Below are 19,929 nucleotides of genomic sequence, written 5' to 3' on the forward strand. Positions count from 1 at the left end.
GCTCCCTCATCAACAGGAGAAAGTACGCACATTGACGTGTGCCCTTTATGTATTGATGCTCTAGCTGAGTAAATTAAGATGTACAGGGGAAAAGCAAAGAGCACCAGAAGTGGGTATACGACCCAGAAAAGCATAGTAGAAATTTTATATCTTCTTCAATCTTCCTGAAATGTGATTACAGTTGACCTTTGAATCTAGTAGATCAACCAATCAATTCTGCTGGAACAACCCTGTATATGTGATCTAAGAGCATATCCATACTTAAAAAACTTCCAATGGCTGCCTGGCATAGTCATTTTATTTTGCTGTAAAAGTTACCAAGATTTGTCTCAATTGATTTTACTTGCAAGAAAAACACAACATCAAAACTGCAGCATCAGCAGACACTAAAGGTCTTAGCTTCTTGCAGGATGAATGCAATATCAATAGTTATTAGGATGTATTCATACAAGGTACACAAGAGGGATGGAAAGAAGATGCTAGTAATCTCACTTAATCCTAACGCAGTCCCAAGTCAAGTTCTTTAGACTGTGGGAAAAAAAAAAAAAGCAAGGAAAACTATAAACACTCCAAAGTATTTGCCAGGAAAAACACTGAATTTGGAACTGAAAACATATTTAACAGCTCTAAGTAGTAAAGCTTTCGTGTTGTGTTAGATGTTAGTTTTATTTCAGCTGATAAATTGTGCTTTAACAAAATAACCCAAAAGAGGCTTCAGGATGTTATTTGTCCATAGTGGGCTCACAAGCGAGATCAGCAACCACTAGTGATCCTACTCATATGCAGCATCTCTCAGATTTCTCAGAGTACTCATTCTGTACCACAATCCTCATTTTATAGATGGGAAAACAAAGACATGCATAACAAAGTGACTTGTGAAACCTCATCCAGCGAGCTAAGGACAGAGGAAAGAAGAGGATGTACAACTCCAGAGCCCCTCCAGTCCCGTTATAAACTTGGCAACACTGCCACTCCTGAACCTTCACCCTCCCCATCAGAAATGTTTTGAAATGTCCACACACGGTGTCATCATACACTTGTGTTCACACGGTGAACTAGATAGCACGCTCTTTTATGCAGAAAGTCATTAACTTCACTCCATATTACATGCTAGGGTGTCCAAAAGAACCAGAAAATTGGAAATGAAAGGTTAGCTTGAGAGAAGCTCAAGCTTACAAGAGCTTAGAGACTTACTTGGCTCTATGATCTATTAAATTTCTACAGCTTTGGAAGAGGCACCAAGCAGTGCAGCCAGCCAAAAAAAAAAAAAAAAAAAAAAGAGAAAGATGGCACTGAGCAAACTGAAAATGCTACATTGAAAATTCTGAAAATACAAGATTTGACTCCAGAGTAAAACTGAACCATAAGGCAAGCCAGAGAACTTGTTAAGTCTGAGTGCAGAGACAACTGCAGAGAAAACTCTAAATAGAACCCAACTGAAAGCATATGGGTAGGGCAGGGAACATTAGAATAAAAATCTAACTAATGGTAAAACACACAGTGATGTTTTTTCTTAAAAGTCATGTAGGAAGAGAAACATATCTGCAACCTCATTGAGAGATAACCTTGGGGGGAGGAGGAAGCTAATATCCTTATAACTGCAGCTTATTTGATACAAAAGTGACATTTTCTCTGAATGAAGAATTCTTTTAACATAAAGAAAAGCCAACTTCTGAAATGAGATAGAGCCCAGTAACACTGCAGTAGTTGAGAATGTCATGATTTCCATCAAAAAACTGTTTTGCAGAGATTAGGAACAGCTGTTTCAAACTGAATTAGACCAAAACTGGAAACAAGCTGTCAAGACCCAAAAAATATATTTTATACATAAAAGAACGTATTTGATTCAGCTGTTTTATCGTGGTGGTCAGCCAAAAGAGAGAAATAGAGTAACATTCTGAGATTCCAGACGTTGTCACAAAGACTCTCTCATTTTTAACACTCTTTATGTAGATTTATTCCTTTGAGCATTTGGAATAGGAAAAATGTCAAACAGCTCATATCACAGATTCTTGAATATTTTCAAACCATGGGCAGCTTAAAACAGTTTAAAGACACCTGAGGACTCTTTCTGCTCTAGTCCACATTCTCTGCATCTTCTGTAGCAGTAACAGGATGTTGCAATAAGGAAAATATACTCAATTGCTGTTGACATGAAAAGATTAAAATAATTCACTTTAACCCACCACTTGCAAACAACAGTACATGCATACAGCTCCTTTTTGTACATGCTTGCAGATCCTAGGATGCTTTTAGTGGGTATTTTCAATATCAATTTCCACAGGAATTGCAGTTTCATATAATGAGAAGTAAATACATCTATTTTAGAATATACTGTAAAATGTCACATCTAGATACAATTCCTTTGTGTCTAATGGCCCACACAGTATGCACAGCACCTCTTATACTATGCCACTGCCAGTTACAGAAGCTTAGAGAATCCAAATACAACAACCAAATTAATCAAGACTGGTGCTGGTTTTGAATAGAACTGTTTGTTCCAAAGCACAGCTCTGAACATCAAAGACCCCTGTGATTTTATTACATGCCGTAAGATGTAGCCGTTATACTCTGCTTTCCAATCAAATCTAAAGTAATCTTGAAAATATCCTTAGCATTTCAACACGGTCATTACTTTTCATAATAATGATATATACTAATTCTACCCAATAAGTATATTAGTTATTACTGTCAGCTTGTCAGTATATGTGCTTTTGAAGAAGAGGTATCTGGGAACAAGCCAATTTATGAGCATATAAAAAAATCCACGCTCCAAGAAATGCATTTTTAACTCACTAAGACACCAGGCAAGCGTGCAACTGCAGTCATGTGCTAGTTCACCTTTCAGATTACTGACACGGTCTAGCTTTAGGCATTTAACTTGAGTACTTAAGTTCTCAGCAAACTCAGTGGAGCACCGCAGCATGACTGAATGCTTCACACTAAGCCAAGAACCTGACAAAGGAGCACAACAAGATAACTGCTGCTCAGGATACATAAACTTTTGATCTTTTTGTGAAAAGATGAAAAATGTGAAAGACTAGCACCTGGTAGAATCAATCAGCTTTCATTAAATCTTCTTTTATTAATTCAGAGGACATCTTTTTCTAGGTATACTGTAACTGAACAAATGTCAATGGCTAAAAGATTTTATTCATGTTTTTTGTTTCTTGTGCAAGTGGAAGCCCTACATTCAGGCATTTAAAATCAGATAAAATGAACTGCTATACATGCTAGGGCTAATCTTGTATCTGCAGAGAAAGTGATAACATGTACTGATAAGTCATTTTTAGCTCCAGAACTTCAGGATTTTACAACTCTAATAGATTTAAATGTTAGCTCATACCAAGAAGATGTACCAACAACAAATGGAGTTAGGAGTGAAGTAGCTCTGAGTGCAATGTTCATATCCTCATCTCTACTCTATTCTCCTATCAACCCCCAAACCTGACCGACTGTGGCACTACTCAGACTTCTAGGAGAGCCAAGATATGTTTCTGCAACTACCGAACAAGCCTGACAGTCAGCCATAAAGTTACATAGGCTACTATTCTTAGTACCACATTTAGAATATTGTTTTTCCCCATTTCTACTCCCAGCTGACCCAAGACAGAAGAATATAATTACAGGGGGCAGGGAGGAAGAAAAAACCCAAGCCCATTTCTCAATAAGCAGCATTTTACAACAGAAGCAAAGTCTTGGTTTTTTTCTAGAAGAAGAGTCATTCATCAGAGCTCCAGCAGAAAACAGAACACCAAATTCAAGTATCCCTAAAAGCTGGGTCAGATATCCGGCCAGATCTGAAACAAAGTTCACCTGCAAAACCAAACATTTTCAGAAGAATGTAAAATGACCACATCTACTGCAAAGAACAGACTTCCTTAATGGCTTGTTTAACGTTACTAGTGAAATCTTACAACTTTGGGGAGAACAGACAACTTGCTTCAAATTATCAAGCAAAATTTTATTTTACTAATGGGAGTGTTTTCAAAAGAGCAAGTTCACTCTGAAAGGTCATCTGGGATCAACTGCACATCTTTGTCAATACACGTCTATCTGTGTTAAACCCAAAAATCAGGAACAGATATGAACAGTAATGGTAGCGATGTCATGGTCTGTAATTTCTTATTCACATTCTTCAACTGTCACAGCATCAGAGTCACAAAACAACAACACTCCTGCAGGGCAGGATTATTCTTTCCTCCCAGGAAACTAAAAATCAGTATGCATTGATCCCAAGAGGCAAGAGATTTCAAGAATCACCATAGACCTCTGGGTTACATGCCTTCACATCAGAAGCTCAGTATTAACTACTGCTGAATATAAAACTGCTGTCACATGTTTGCCAAATGTATATTTCCATGAAGCAGTAGCCAAACCAGTGGTCTGAACTGCACTTTTGACTACATACAGCTCCTTACACAGACTATTTTCAACTTTATTAGCTATTAGGCGATTTCCATTTTTTGTAGCCCAGTTATCAACAGTATCTGATTAAGATACAATGGGGAAGAACTGAGTATTGCTTACATGCAATTCAAACAATTAAAATCACTCTGTGAACTGTCTGAGGGGGCCAACTTTAGTAACTCCAAAAGAGAACTCCAAAAAAGATTAGAGATGAGCGCACTTCTGCATTAATAAAAACAAATAACAGTCACACAGAGACCTGACCACAACAATAGTAGAGAGCAACAGGGTGACATCATTAAATTTTCCATTTTATTTGATTTCCTCTACAAGCGATAAAAAAAAAATCTTTTCCATATAAAGAATATCAATGGGATGCTTATCACCTGTATCAGTTATTTTATATTACTGTTTGTATTCCTTCAATGCCCTTCACATGAAGGTCCCCAAATGCTTTACAAACATCTTTAATTCGCCTCAAAGAAAGTGAGACACAACTTTGAGCCTCTGAAAACATCCTCTGTGCTTTCATGGTGGCCACCATCCACTAGATGGTAAGTCAGGCTTTCATCACCAGTAGCAAGTCAGCTTGAGCCAGAGAGCTGAGATAGCAGGCAAACATGAAATTCAAAGGAATGCTGGGTCCGAGGGTTTCTTACAATGCTGCTCGTTCTGCAGTCCTACATATTCTTCATTTAATCCCTAGACAACATGATTTCCAGTTATACTTTGTTATATTTCTCAACCTGTAAAAGTAAAGCCTTTTCTTCCGACCTAATGGTTGTACCATGACTTATTCATCTACATACTGCATTTCTGTGCCTGTGCATGGCTTAGTTTGATTCAAAGTCTGTTATTAATACAAAGCAATGCAGTTTTAACCAATTTGGTTTGATGACCACATTTTACAGCTTAGAAAGGGAAAGTGATCACTGACTTACAAACTACATAATTCAGCCATCCAACATGAACCGTATGAAGAGATCTTGCAGAGGAAAAAAAGGAGTTCGGGGAGGAATAACTGGGAGTGGGCAGAAGTGTTCTGGTTAAAATAGACCAACATTAATCATTTCTATCCTGAAATAGGCTAACAGCTAGAACATTAATACTTATCAAAGAAACAGGGGGAAAAACCCCCATTCATTAGCAAATAAAGGTGTTGCAAAGCATTAAATAATTCCCACCAGCTGACAAGGGGGCTGTGATTTATAATAGTGTGTATTGATATATAACTTCCCATAATTAGGAAAAGTGAGACTGGTACTGCTTACAGCATTATTTTGATCAAAGCCTTGAAAAATTGTTGTTGTTGAACAACAACAAACACCTGGCACAACAATAGAAAAACACCTTATCATGCTCTCAGGCTGCTTCAGATTTGAAACGAAGTATTCTAACAAAATCCAGTAAGAAAGGCAAATTCTGTTTGGACACATATAACCTTATTTTACAATAGCATCCTAGTGTGAATTATTACTATAACAACTCTGGGAAGATCACAGATAAAAAACATTCAAACTACATAACAGACAAGCCAGAATCAAAGGCTAATTACTTCTCATTTTTTTAAGCAACAAGTTATTCATCATCACTCTTCTCTTCCTGAAATAACAAATTAACCTCAGTCTACTAAAACGTCAAAGAAATTTAACTAACCTGTATACTGGCACAAGGTGGCATATGTGGCAAATTCTCACCTGCCATAGCATCTTTCCGGTAGTGTAAAGGAAAAAGAAACTGCTAATTTTCATTTCCTTTTGTTCCAATTATTAGGCGTAAAAAACACTTTTATAGTTAAACACGGTAACAATAAAATAGTTAAGATAGCCCTGGGTTGGACTTTTGTTCAAAACCAGCATAGGAATCAAAGGCAAAGAAACACAAGAGTCCAAGAGCTGAAGATTCCAGGGACTCCCAGCTGAGGAGGAAAGATGCATCCTCCAAAAAGACGGACATAACTGATGTTATCCATCCCCAATGCCCCCAGATGCTGCTTTAGGCAGACCTCTAGGGAGAATAAAACCCATCCAACATACAGTAGCTGGTGAATCTGCCTTTAACTTTTACTGTTGCTATTATTAAAAGCATCCCTGTTTTCATTATGGTTTTCATTATTTTCACTATTTTTCCCTCTCACTATATTCTCTTTTTTTTTTTTAAACTATCATTGCATAGTTCAGAGACCCTCAGAAAAATTTCACCTCCCACATTTTTCCTTCTCCAGTAAAGAATACTTAGACTATCGTAATTCCTGCCCGCCCGCCTCCCCCACGCCCCCTTACATTTTGGTACAAGCACTTCTGTCCTCATCATAGCTTTTCCAGTGCTTTTTCCCCCATCACTGTAATATCAAGGATAATTTGCACACTACCTGAATTTGCCACCCCTACCATTGCTGGTCACTAAAATCAACCCTGCAATAATAGAAGTCAATATTCTCCAGGCAGACAACTGAGCAATAATTAATAACTACAGCAGTTGGAAGCAGAGGTAACCACCTGTTTCCCAGTCATATTAAAAAAAAAAGAAAAAGAAAAAAGAACATTAATGTAATTCTGAACAGCAAGGGCATTTCACCAAAACATTTGCCTAAAATTGCACAAAATTAAAAGCCCATAAAGGGCACCTTTCAAGACTGCCAGGCAAACAACATTAGTCACTAGCTGTATAATACTTGGCATCTACAAAGCATTTCTGTCCAAAGAACCCAATGCACTTGAGACACATTTAGACTAGAAACTCTCCCAAGAAGTAGGTTAAGTATTATTATCCTATTTTATCTATAAGAAAAATGAGGCACAGAAAGAATCATGCATCCTGTTCAAGGTTACAACAAAAATTAATAAGAAAAGCAAGAATAGGATCCAAGTGGCCCAGCTCCTGTTTTGTGCCCTGTATACAAGAAAACACCAGTTTGTGTATCATTCATTTCTCCAGTGACAGGAATATAAACTCCCATGGCTTATCTGCACAGGAAAGGAGTCCACAGCCAGTAATCCCTAAGAGCCTTTCCACTCCAGCTCCCTCTATGAAGCACTGATTCTGCTCTTACAAAGCAGATTAAAATGTGCTCTTCAGAGTGCAACAGAGATATCCTTGTAGGGACTTGTCACTTTGCTTCAATTCAAATCTTATTTTATTTTTTCATTTGTTCCCTTCCGTGAGCAAACCAAGGGATTTCGGTCACTTCAAATCTTTTCTTTAAGTAACTACTTTAGAGCTCCAGTTCACTGAGAATACCAGTATCTCAAGCTGCACCACTAACCTTCCCACTCTTATCCCAGCAAGCACAGGTCATCTTCAAAAGCAACCTCCAGAAGCATTGGGCAAGCAGATGATCCAGTTACCATGATACAGTCTTCCTCAATGCCACACATCTGTCATTGATATTACAGTACACCCGAAAAGAAAACGTTTCCCAATTTGGGTGGATGAAATCTCAGCAGAATAAGCTGGATCTCCATGCAACAGCATGTCACAATATTATAACACTGCATTTTTGTAGAAAAAAGTCCTGAAAGGACAAAATCTTGGCCATCTGCCTGAAGTTCCAAAGAACTGCCAACATAATAATTCAGTTACATTGTCCATGCTACTGTAAAACTACATTAAATTCGAAATGTTAGAGTGCATCCAAAATTTAAAATTAATGTCCCTGGAATGAATACTTTGTTTTACAATCAAGATGAACAACAACAACAAAATATTACTTCAGCAGCATTCCTCTACTATTATGGTTAACATTTAATGTCATTTATTGTCATTAAACTCAATATTTGTGTCTAATCAATACTAAGCTATCAAGGGCAGTCGTACCGAGTCTGGACTTTCTCTACAGGCTGTATTGATTTCTTTCTTTGAGACCTACAACAAACACAATTTATACAAACAATTTATCAGGGAACACATCAAAATAATTTAATAAACAAAAACTATATATTCCTTTTCTCTTCTGTCATGTGACAGAAAATAATTTGAACTCATTAATGGTAATCGCAACAGCTCAATTTTAAATTTATGTAAAAACAAGAGGAAGCTATGAAGTAATAAATTTAAATCCAAATAGTTTTTAGTGTATTTCAACATGCAGATGAACAGTAATTTTTTTCATTCCGTATTTGCCAGCGTATTACTTTTAAATAAATTTATGACAAATCCTGTCCAGCTTTGTTCACTTGGAATATTTACAGTACACTGATACTGTAAAGTTTATACAAGTTGCCATAATCCTCTTTTTCACAGATGAGTAAATAATTTGATCTAAATGCTACTCACCCAGAGAGTGACAAAGTCAGCAAAGTTGATTTTCTGCTTTCTGCTTGAAGTGGTAAATAACAGCCTTCCCAAACACACCATCATCACAGTTTTTAAGTACCATCTCATGATCATAAAACAATACCACCACCACCACCCACATACACCTACGCACATAGGTTCAAACTACGTAAGTGCTGGAACTGGAGTAAAGCAAACAGACAAATGCAACTCTGAAAACAGTAGAGCACACAACACTGCACTTCAGTGAAGTTAAAATCAAGGAAGACATTTAAAGTAACATCACCTGTTCAAGACTACAATTATTCTAAATTTCCCCCACTTCTACTGCTGTTAATAATATTATTCAGAAGTCTGAAAACAAACTCTTCACTGCAAAGGGGAGGGAAAAAAAAAAAAAAGGAAAGACGACTTATAGAAGACAGTATTTTCACTTGGGCAAGTAACCTCTGTTAATACTGCTATCACTCAGCAACTCAGGGAAGACTTAGTTTGCTGCTATCCAATAAACTCAATGTTTCCGGTACAAAGAGTAATTCTATAGTGCTGGTTTGGTAGTTTATCCATTTTGCATACACCCTTCAAATAAACAAACAAAAGCACATAAGCAAAACAAAGCTCTACCAGTGATTAAAGCTCAAATGTTGGGCATGAACTCTTTGACAGTACCCCATTAAGAGAGGGGAAACTTGCCCTATAAAAGCATTTGCGTTGCTTAGTGGACATATAATATGCTGTATATTTTCTGTTCCACTGGAGTCAATGGAAAGACCTTAACAGACACTGCCTCGGGCATGCACAGGGTGAGGGTATACAAATGCTTTGCCAAGGGCAAAGAGGATAAACAAATACCCACTACAGGCAATAAATAACCTCACTAAAGCAGTAGACGGAAAACAAAAGTTTATACCACTCAAAGAATGAGTTCAAGCTCCTGAATTCCAAAAACCTGCATCTACTCTGACCGCCAGCATTACTGTAGCTGGATCAGGCAACCACACCATCACAAGCTATATTAAACATTTTATATATGGGTAAGTATATAATATTGGTTTAATCACATCATCAAGTATTTTTTTCCCCCACAAAACCCCTTTGCCACCCGGTATTGAGAACAAATATCAAGAAGCACGCAGTTGCTTAGTAAGTGATGCTCTTACTCATGAGATCATGGTCTCATCTACTGCAGAAAACAAGAAGCACCCAGGAACGAGGAAGGACAGCATAAGGGCACTTGTTATAGAAGTGTCCTGAAGAGCAACAGAAGCGAGTTCTTCCAGTGCTCTGTCACAAATACCAGGTCACATCTCTTTTTTTTTTTTTTTTTTAAAAACCAAAACTTAATCAGTATTTCAGTCTAGTAAGTGACTTTTAAAAATTCCTTTCATCTAAACTTATAGCTGGTACATTCTCCCCTGTGGCAGTTTCCCTTGAATTCCAATATAATGCAAGAAGCAAGCACCTGGTAACGAGAGGTAAGGCAGCAGCACCCTGCAGATCCAGTCCTGACTGTTCCAAGTAGCATCAGGCCACACGCATACAAAACAGAAACCCTTTCGACTGCTACTGCCATCTTAGATTTCAGCTGCTCAGACACAACAATCATATTACAAAAAAATTCAACAGCTAGGATATACTAAAACCAGAATTCAACTACAGTTACTAAACAGAGACAGTCCACATGAAAAAAAACCCTACTGATTTCTACAAACTTCCTAACTTACCAGTAATACTTTATCTGCATTACCCACACAGAATGATAGCTCATTTTTATCTTATCTAATATTGTATCTTCAGTATTACATTAGAGCGCACATATGGATCCTTCCGGGAAACAGGACTTCAACTGTAATGAAGAAAACCTCTTTTCTTAAATAAAATTGAAGAGGAGGGGGGAAAAAAATTATCAAGTAGACCTAAATACTGTTCCATGGCTACTACATGCCTCCATGCACCTCACAGTCAGCAAAGTAATTTACTTGTATGATTTCTACTGATACATAAAAGAAGCTAAAGCAAAGAAGAAAAACTATTTAACTCTCACTGGCAGTAAGATCAACTTAAACTTCCTGTATTTTTCAGCTATAGCTTGTGAGCTCTGTTAAACATCTGGAAAAGTAAAGTTTTTTACAGCTGCATATGTATGTAATTAATGCATTTGACAAGCTGTTGTGTTCCCAAACAGCTGCTTCCATTATACAGACAACTTTACCATCTGCAAAACTATTGGGTAAACTACAGTAAGTAAATATCAGGATAGCAGGTGCTAATAAATAACAAGCCCTGCCAAGATAACACACTTCTGTAAGAAAAGTTTTAATTTTTCCCACTGTACTTTTCTGTACCCCTGGAGCAGGCAAACTTAAGATACTCACAGAGGAACTAGTGTTGTGACTCACGGGAGCAGTAAAATAAGGTTCAGGGCAAATATCTCTGAAATCACAATTAAATGCAACCCACCCCTACTGCACTAAGCCAAAGAGTTAGGTCAGTAAATCTGCACCTAAAAGTGGGTCTTCTCACAATACATAACCAGGCACAGCTGCTAGTATTGTGATAAATAAAACAAGTTGAAAAGTGTCAGGTAAGTCTAATCTCCTATGTTAACATTCACAACTTTAACAGAGAATTTTCTATTTATCCCTGTGAGTATGATCTTCACTACACTTCACACCCAGCACTGCTACTTAACCCAAAAAGCTCGTCCATGCATCCAAGACCAGACCAAAATTGGGTATTTGTTTGACCCAGCATCAAAACAAAGCTGCAAATATAAAGAAATAACTGTTCTAACATCCAATATCTCGTGAACCACAAGGAACAATGATTAATACAGCCTCAGCTGAAATTTAAGAAAACAAAACTAAAGAAGCTCTTACTTCTGCAACCAATTTTGCCGGAAAAAGTAAGAGTCATATAGGTAGATATGATACACCTCCAGATTTACAAAACTGCTTAAGTTTTAGGTACATTCATCCACCAAAAAAAAAGAAACAATTTGGTAGTACTACGCTTTAAAGAGCTTCATGTGGTTTATGGTATTTGGAAGGTTACTGTTACTATATTCTCCAAAAACTGGCTGAGACTATCATTTCCAAAGCAGAAATACTGATATAAGCGGACCACAGCTTTTAAACAAACAGACTATTATATAGGATAACTTTGAAATGCTGGGGGGTTTTTTGGGTCAGGTTTTTGGTAATTTTTAAAAAAAAAACCCAAAACACCATTTCAGGCCTCTAATTGTTCTTTCAATTTTAGATAAAAAATAATGCAGCAAAGCTTTTTTTTTTTAAATATATAGTACTGTGTTCTGTGCTTTGATATACTGAACAAGAATTTGCTTCTCATGATATAGCCCAGTTATTATTACCGACCTTACTTATTTTTGTCCTACAAGCTACTACTACCAGCCTCCCCATATTTTAAAAATAAACAGAATGCATTGAAACACACAACAAAGTCTATGTACTCATTTTCCCTATATTTCATGAATGTCCTTTCAGAATTGCACCATAGCCTCAAAACTGTACTCCATCTATCCTCCCCTGGCAGCCATGTGGCCATTCATGCCATCAGTAATGCATGAACAATCAAACAGAGAGGAAAATGCCCTTATCTCAGCTCATCAAAAATACAAGCAAGCAAGCCACAAAGGGGTCACAAATTAAAAATTAAATACAGACAGACATAAAGTGTATTGACACATCACCACATCTAAATCCTCCCTTCAAAGCAACAGAAGACACCAGACAAGAACAGAAGGCAGCCAAAAGATGTAATGAAATAACACTTAGTCAAGAAGTGTATTTAGCAATGAAGAATTAAGCAGCAACATACACGAGCATCAGTAGGGTCTCTGCTGCTAATGGTAAATCCAGCAGCTAATACCCTCACACAGGCAACACATCTGCTGGTAGAAACAGGGGCAACCTATCCATGCCTGCTGGCTATTGCAAACCCTAGAAAGGATGCTAGTAAAGTTCAGAAGAACCATTAGGTAGAAAGTAGCTATTTAAATACAACTTAAACAGTATCTTTTATTTTAGGTAAAACAGAAGTCAAAGACAACAGAGATAAAAGAAAGGAAAAAAAAAAAAACTGGTTTTCTCCTGGAACATTAACTGTGTATATGAGTGCACAGGATACTAAAACTTTCTGCTTTCTGAAATCAGAATCCAGTATTACAAAAAACTGCTCTTCAAAGCTCCGCAACACTCTAAGTTAACACAGAACTCCATTAGAACAACTCTGTCAAAGCTATTTCATTATCAACTGAGTTTACTCTGATAATGACCTAAAGTAATTAAATCACTGAAGACTTAACAGCATTACAAGTTTAGAAGTTTTCATGTATAAATGTTAGATGGTTTTATTTCTTTCTGAAAGTAGCAAATGAATTATTTTTTCTTCAGTGCCAATAATCTGCTGCTAACAGCAAAAAGCACAAGCAAACATGAAATATTTTCTCAATTAATAAATCTCTACTTAAAAATCCTTCCTGTCCCCCATTTTCCAACCATACCAAATTTCTATCAACACTGAATTCTACTGATTTTAGAAGATGTTAACACATATTTGTATTCTGAAAAGTGACTGTACAAACATTATTGTGGTATTCATACAAACATTACTGTAGTATTCTATTTTAAATCTGAATAATATTAGATTGGTTGGCTCAATGTATAAGAAGAATTTGCCTACAAAGTATTTGTGTAGTCTGAAAGTCTTACTTGCTCATGTACTGTAATAAATAATTTGAAGTAGAATTGAAGCCCTAAATATTTTCAGATGTATTATTCCTGCTTACTCCTGCTGTCTTTTATAAGGTTGTTAAAAGCTACAACTGTGGACTCTCCCATTAGTAATAACTATCATAACAGAAATGAATCCATCTTTTACATTTTGTAACAGCTCACTAATATTTCAAACATAATTTTAAGAAAGCTTTTAAATACTTATTCATTTAAATATTTCTATAAAAAGTAATAAGCTTGCTCGAAAAATTCAGGATGGGAACAGGCAACCTGAAACATAACGGTGCTCAGACAGAGACCAGTAATAATTGCAATAATGCAATGTTTACTTATTTAATAAAATCAGATGTGAGGAAAGGAGTATTTTTGACCCACAAGTAGACTATGTTCAGAGCAGAGAAGGAAACATACCCATGCAATTTCTGTCTCTAGATATATCCAGCATATAGGTTTATGAAGCTGAATTAGCCTCATGAGAAAGAAGTTTCTGTCAACAAAAACAATTAATTTTTTAAAAATGTAAAAAACTGCATTAACATTATCTGCCCCCCTTTTTTTTTAACATTACTTAAAATTCAATGCAATATATACAATCTGAAAACACTAGGTATGCCAAAGCTGTTGAATACAAAGTTACTTCTGAGACCAGGTGCAAAAGTTTTTTAGCAACAGAAAACGGTATGGAAGGCATCAAGATTTCTGATGATGACAACCTCCCTATACGTTTCTTTCGAGAAATAGGTTTGGAGGTGACATAACCTCTTGCTTCTCTGCTCTAATATCCCACTGCCCTCTGCTACAGTGTTTACTGACAGATGCAAGGACACAATATACTTTTATTTTATATCTACATAAGATGCTAAACAGCTAACATGGAAAGTACTGTTCTGCTTGGGAGCTAACACCCCCTTCGAAAAACAAGTGCACACCTCAGTATCGCAGAAAAGTCTCCCCTCAATCAAAACATCATTTTTACCCTTGAAAGTACATTTAGGTACATATTATGCTCCTCAGCTTCATAAAAAACTCAGCAATTTTGACAAACACTCGGAAGTCTACTGTATCACAAATCAAACATTCTGTAGGAATACACAACTAAATTACGTTGATGTATTCTGTTACCTTATTTGACCATTTGTAGGCTTGAAGAAGTTGGCTGTAAAGAGGTGTTTTGTCCTGAACAGGATCGAGGCTCAACAGTCCGCTATTGTGCAGGGGGTGGTTCTCAGACGGTTTACCAACTAGGTTGCTCAGACGCTCCAGTTCACTGAAAGAAAACAGAATGGCATTTTTTTTAAAGTCAGATCTGCAGATACAGATATCCGAGATGTACAATCCTCCTGCAGGGACAGCATGCATGAACTCTATTTTAATATCTAAGTGAGTTTTAAATACCTCCCCAATTCGATAAAAAACATAATCACTCTCATTATCCAAACAATTTAAAGTGGTCTGTTAGTCATTAAGCTCAGTGCTTCTTCGGAGAGAAAGTACAAGTCAAGAGTCTTTGTAAGACAACCTGGAAAGAGTCAAACTACGGCAGGTCCTGTTCACAAGCACTTCCAGAACCCAGGGCACCTTCTGAGCAATGCATACCCTCACAAACCACAAAATTCTCACTTTAGCATTGCCTGCAATACTAGAAGTATTTTTTTAACCATCAAGCAGGCAGAGGCCTCATCATTTCATTAAAGAACTAGAAATTAACATTGTCCTCATATAAATATACAGAAGAACTTGCATTAGTTCTAAGCCTGGAGATAGTCCTGCAAAGTTTGTGATTACTCTAAGCAAGTGTACACATTCCAAGTTCTTAGGGCAAGGAAGCATCTTCCGATTTCCATGAGCAATTTGGACATTTTTAGACATGCGTAAAATACTCACTAAAGCATAATAAGCACCATTTTCCCATGGAAAAAATCTCACTGTGAAATCATCTATTATTGCTTCACAGCTCATTTGTCAAACACTACATTTAATAATAACAAAAGCAATTTTTAAAACTTGCATTAATCAACTGTAGAAGACTGGCTACTTTGCACAGATATAAAATGAAGTTTTTCAAGTGACTTGACTAATCAGGTGCCTTTCCTTTTGACTTCTGAATGTTACATCCTACTCTGAACTTCAGAACTTCCACTAAATTAAAAGCGGGATTCAGACCCTTCAAAGGGTGACTTCTGAAAAATCACTGTAAAGAAAAAAAACCAAATATCTCAATTTGCATTTAATGGAGGTTACGAAAATAAATGCCAACAATCAGAGAACTGACAGTTAAGAGACTTCCACACATTACTACCACAAAATTCTCCTTTATTAATCATCACTTCTTCAAGTTTCCATTGCCTACGTTCTTTCTAAGCCTCTGGTGCTGTGAACACTCGTGAATGTGCGTAATGTTTCTTGAGAAAAGCATACAATAAGATAAATGTGAATAGACATAGTAACTAAGGATTTGTTGAACAGAGATCCCAGTCAATACTTTCACGACGTGAGCCAAAGTCCAGTGATAACATTAACTTCAACACACCTTGGAGCATTCCCTCGCTACTTGAAATCTGTGCTTCCCAAACATGTAACAGAAAATGTAACACTTAGATGCTATATAAATTACAATATTTTGGGGCAGTTATGTCTCAAAAAACACAAATTAAATATACTCCAAAATATTAAAAAAAGTTATCTTGCAAGGAATCAGGAAAGAAATGCTCACCAAAGCACTGATAAGCATACCCACTAATGCTGTGGAAGAGATGGTGAAAAAGGAACTGGTGAAGTTTGATGATGAAGCTACTCTCAGCTATGGTAGTAAGGACAGGGACTGACTGCAAAGAATCGCGCAAGAAGTTCACAGCACTGAAATACTGGACGATAAACTGCAAAGTAGAGGAGTGTAAAATACCACACACGAGACAAGATAGGTCAGAGCCAATTGCTATCTATTATTGCTTGGGAACAAGATTTCGGGGTTATACCAAATAATTCTTTAAAAAGCTACTGAGCAAGACAAGAAGGATAACCAAAGGAAAGGCACTGCTTCCATATATGGAACCACGAAGCCTCCTCAACTTGAAAACAATAAAAACCAAAGGGATACAACAGAAGCCTATAAAGCTGTGTACAACATTATTCATAAGAATTATTATCTACCATCTTTCCCAACAGAAGGGAAGAAGTAGGTAAGAAATGATATTACCATTATCAGAACTAAAAATCAGCAAGGCCTATTAGCCAGCAAGAAACAAATTCTTGTAGACAAGACCCTGAACACCACCTCTCTGGAGGCCAGAAGATGTGCTGGGAAAGGGTGGTCACGCGTTTGGCCAGCCCTCGGACACTTCCCTGGACAGCGCTGATGGCTCCCAGTAGGATACAACCGAACCCAGCAGTGCTCTGGCAGGATCCACATGGACCATCAGCCTCAACAGTTTGCCTCTATTTACATTAAAAACATCTGCTGGTATTGAACAACTATACTTATGTATACTAACTTTCCAGCCTCACAAGTCTTGGTAATGAAACGGTCATTCTTGAACCACTTGGATGCTACTCAGAGCCTAGAAAGTGGTGGGTTTTTTAACAAAAAACTTCAAAAAACAGAGAAAAATCTCCCTGCAACCAAAAGCATTCACCTTGCCAATGCAATCCCACCTACAGCTCCTTTTTTAAAACAAAACAAGGACAAAAACCAGGTAAATATTACAACCAGCATTCATCCCTTTGGAAACTGTGGAATGAAACACCACGAAGGGGTAACGCGCACGAGGCTGGAAGGAATAAAATGGAGCGTTTTCGCATTTATTTGCCTAAAACTTTCTCCGGGAGTGGAAACGGAGCCGCCGGGCGCCTCCGACGGGACAGGCCCAGGGGGCGGCGGGGCCCCGCCGGCGCGACCCCGGGACTCCTCTCCCTCCCTCGCCGCCACCGCAGGGCCGGGGCCGGGTGCCCGGCTGCACACCGACGCGGGGGCGAAGCCCCCTCAGGGCCGGCTGCTTACCCCAGGTCGCGGCTGACGGAGTGCAGGCTCTCCTGGAAGGCGGCCACGAAGCCCTTCTCGCGGCCCTCCAGGGTCTCCTTGTTCCGCATCCCATCCTTCAGGCAGTCGAAGACCCGCGTCACGCTGGAGCGCAGCGCCTGGATGGCGGCGATGGCCTGGGAGAAGGCCTCCAGGTTCACCCCGGGGCTCAGCACCCCCTCCGCCATCTTGGCCGGCCGGGCCCAGCCTCTCCCCGGCGGCCCTTGAGGAGCGCGGCGAGGCCGCGGCGGCCCGGGGCACGCTGGGAAATGTAGTCCGGGCTCTTGAGGAGGCGGGGGCGAGCAGCGGGGCTGGGCGGGAAGTGGTGCTTCCCTCAGGCGCCGCCCCGGGCGGGAGAGCCGGTTAACCGGCACCATAGGTCACTCTTGAGCCTTTTATCCTCTTTTTCTAACATCAGGGGTTTCTTCAGCAAAGGCGGGTCTGCCCCGAGGGACCTGTGCCCACTGCTTGTGACAGGAGCTGCTGAGGAGATGTCTGCCCGACCCCGGGGCAGGAGCCAGGGGCAAAAGAAAAGAGCACTGGCCTATGCATCTCTAAAATACCTCTGTCCTTCTTCAGAATAATTTTTTCCAGTCAAATGTCCTCTTTTCTTCTATTTCCCTGTGCTGTGCATCATTCTCTGCTTGTAATACAGGGTATATTCCCTCCTTTGGATCTTCTGTGGATCTGTATGGAGTTTTCCAGGCATAGAGCCAGAAATAAAACCATTTGAAATAGGTAGCAAGGGCCCCTGTCCTGCTGCAACAACTGCGCTGAGCTTGAAGCAGGCAAGAACACTTCTATAAGCCGTATGCTCGTGGACAGACTGAAGATTTGAAGGTTGGGCCCCGTGGTACAGTTCATGTGTCAGTCGTGATTACTGCTGAAATCAACAGGACGGGGACCAGGCCTTCATTATTGAATGTTTGCAAAGCACTGCAAAGTTCGAGAGTAAGTAGTACTAGTTTGATTTTGTAGGAGCTGCTTATGTTTCCAATGCCACCGCCAGCTCTTTTCACCCCTAGAGTGCAGCTAAAATAAATAGAGCTAAAAGAAATGAAGCGCTGCGCAGGCCAATAGTCGCTCCACACAGAGTAAATTGCAGCACAGGGCTAGGTTTTTTGTTTTCTCAACTTCTAAAGTAAATAACAACCTCTTTCATAAAGGTATTAATTAAATCCAGTAGGCACAATCCACATAGTCAGATCCTTTAGTCAGGGCAGCTTTTTTTTTAATATGTAAAATGGAAATGAATACAACAAGGAACAGCAGATGTGTCAGTGGGCAAGTGAAGTGAGGCTTTGCCCTCCACTCAGTGATACTTTTCTGTCTATTGTGCGACGGATTCTGAAAATTGCATCCAATCAATTAAAGGTTCTCGGACAACATGCGAGGTATTGATAAGTGAAACCCTATTACTTAGCATGAAGAATGAGAAAATGGAAAGGCTGCGGTTCTGCTTCTCTTGAGCTTTGCAATGCTGTTGTATCTGAGCACAGAAGTAAAGCAAACCTGGAAGCAATATAGTCTGAAGCAATGTAGTTCAGCCTACATAAACAGTGAAATATATAGTGGTGTACTTCAAAGAATCAGCAATGGACTGAGCACACTTAGTAAGGCAAATACGAACAAGATAGGAATCATTCTTTATGTAAAAAAGCACTGAATCAAAGAATAGCAGCCAGAGGCAGAAAGGACAAGACTATCTCAGCCAGACTGGCAACTTAAACTGTTTATGGATCTATAATATTAGTTATGTTAGACATAAGACACCTTTCTTTGGACTATAATAGATTGGTCAAGAAGGTACTGTGTTATTATAAGGGAATACTTCTAGGCTGAAAGATCATTCCTGCATGGTATTATTCTTTTTTCCTCTCACTGCAAAGTTCAGACTCTGGGTGCACATTGCAAATGTCTGTAACTTATTTTATGTGTTATCCCTTGGAAATGGGTGATTCTTTTCCATTTCTTCCCCTCTGATGTAAGATTTATTATTTTTAAACATATATTTTCAGCTGTTAATATCACCTTTACTTTAACTGTCTCCAAGATCCCCGTCATTGTGATGTCCGAGTGCAAGGATTTCTGATTTTACATCCTACCTGGAAGAGCAAAAGGGCTTGACAGTTGTTTTACTATTTGTAAACTGTAATGACAAAACAGTGGCCTGAAAACAAACCCATAAAAGTATAAGGAATCATTTGGAACTTGCCCCTAAAGAACAAAGAGCACAGCATATCTTTGGCTTAGAAACGCAAAGGAGGGCGTTCACATTTTTTGCTCCAGGGGTCTGCTTTTCCTTGCATAAATGAGGAGCCAAGTTCTCCTGAACAAACAACGAGCAATTCAGAGCGCTAGGAACTCTGTTGGCTCCGTGGGAAGTTGAGGCAGACTCTGCTTCAACAGGAGTTCCTGTTCCCCCTATTACTCCTCCTGTTTTGCCACATCTAGAAGGAAAAGACTGCGTGA

At 38.7% G+C, this 19,929-nt stretch overlaps 1 protein-coding gene across 2 annotated transcripts in view; it reads right to left on the minus strand.

The window, feature by feature from the left end:
• MED27 (mediator complex subunit 27) overlaps positions 1-17,645 on the minus strand; it is a 93,911-nt gene extending 76,266 nt beyond the window's left edge. For both annotated transcript variants that reach the window (XM_050908011.1, XM_050908009.1), the window contains exons 1-2: positions 17,440-17,645; positions 14,565-14,709 (exon numbers count right to left, since the gene is read on the minus strand). In XM_050908011.1, the coding sequence (XP_050763968.1) occupies positions 14,565-14,709; positions 17,440-17,645 (351 nt within the window). The remainder of the gene's footprint in view (positions 1-14,564; positions 14,710-17,439) is intronic.
• Positions 17,646-19,929: the final 2,284 nt, after the last annotated feature.

This window comes from Gymnogyps californianus, chromosome 18 (genome assembly GCF_018139145.2).
Source record: "Gymnogyps californianus isolate 813 chromosome 18, ASM1813914v2, whole genome shotgun sequence".
NCBI lineage: Eukaryota > Metazoa > Chordata > Aves > Accipitriformes > Cathartidae > Gymnogyps > Gymnogyps californianus.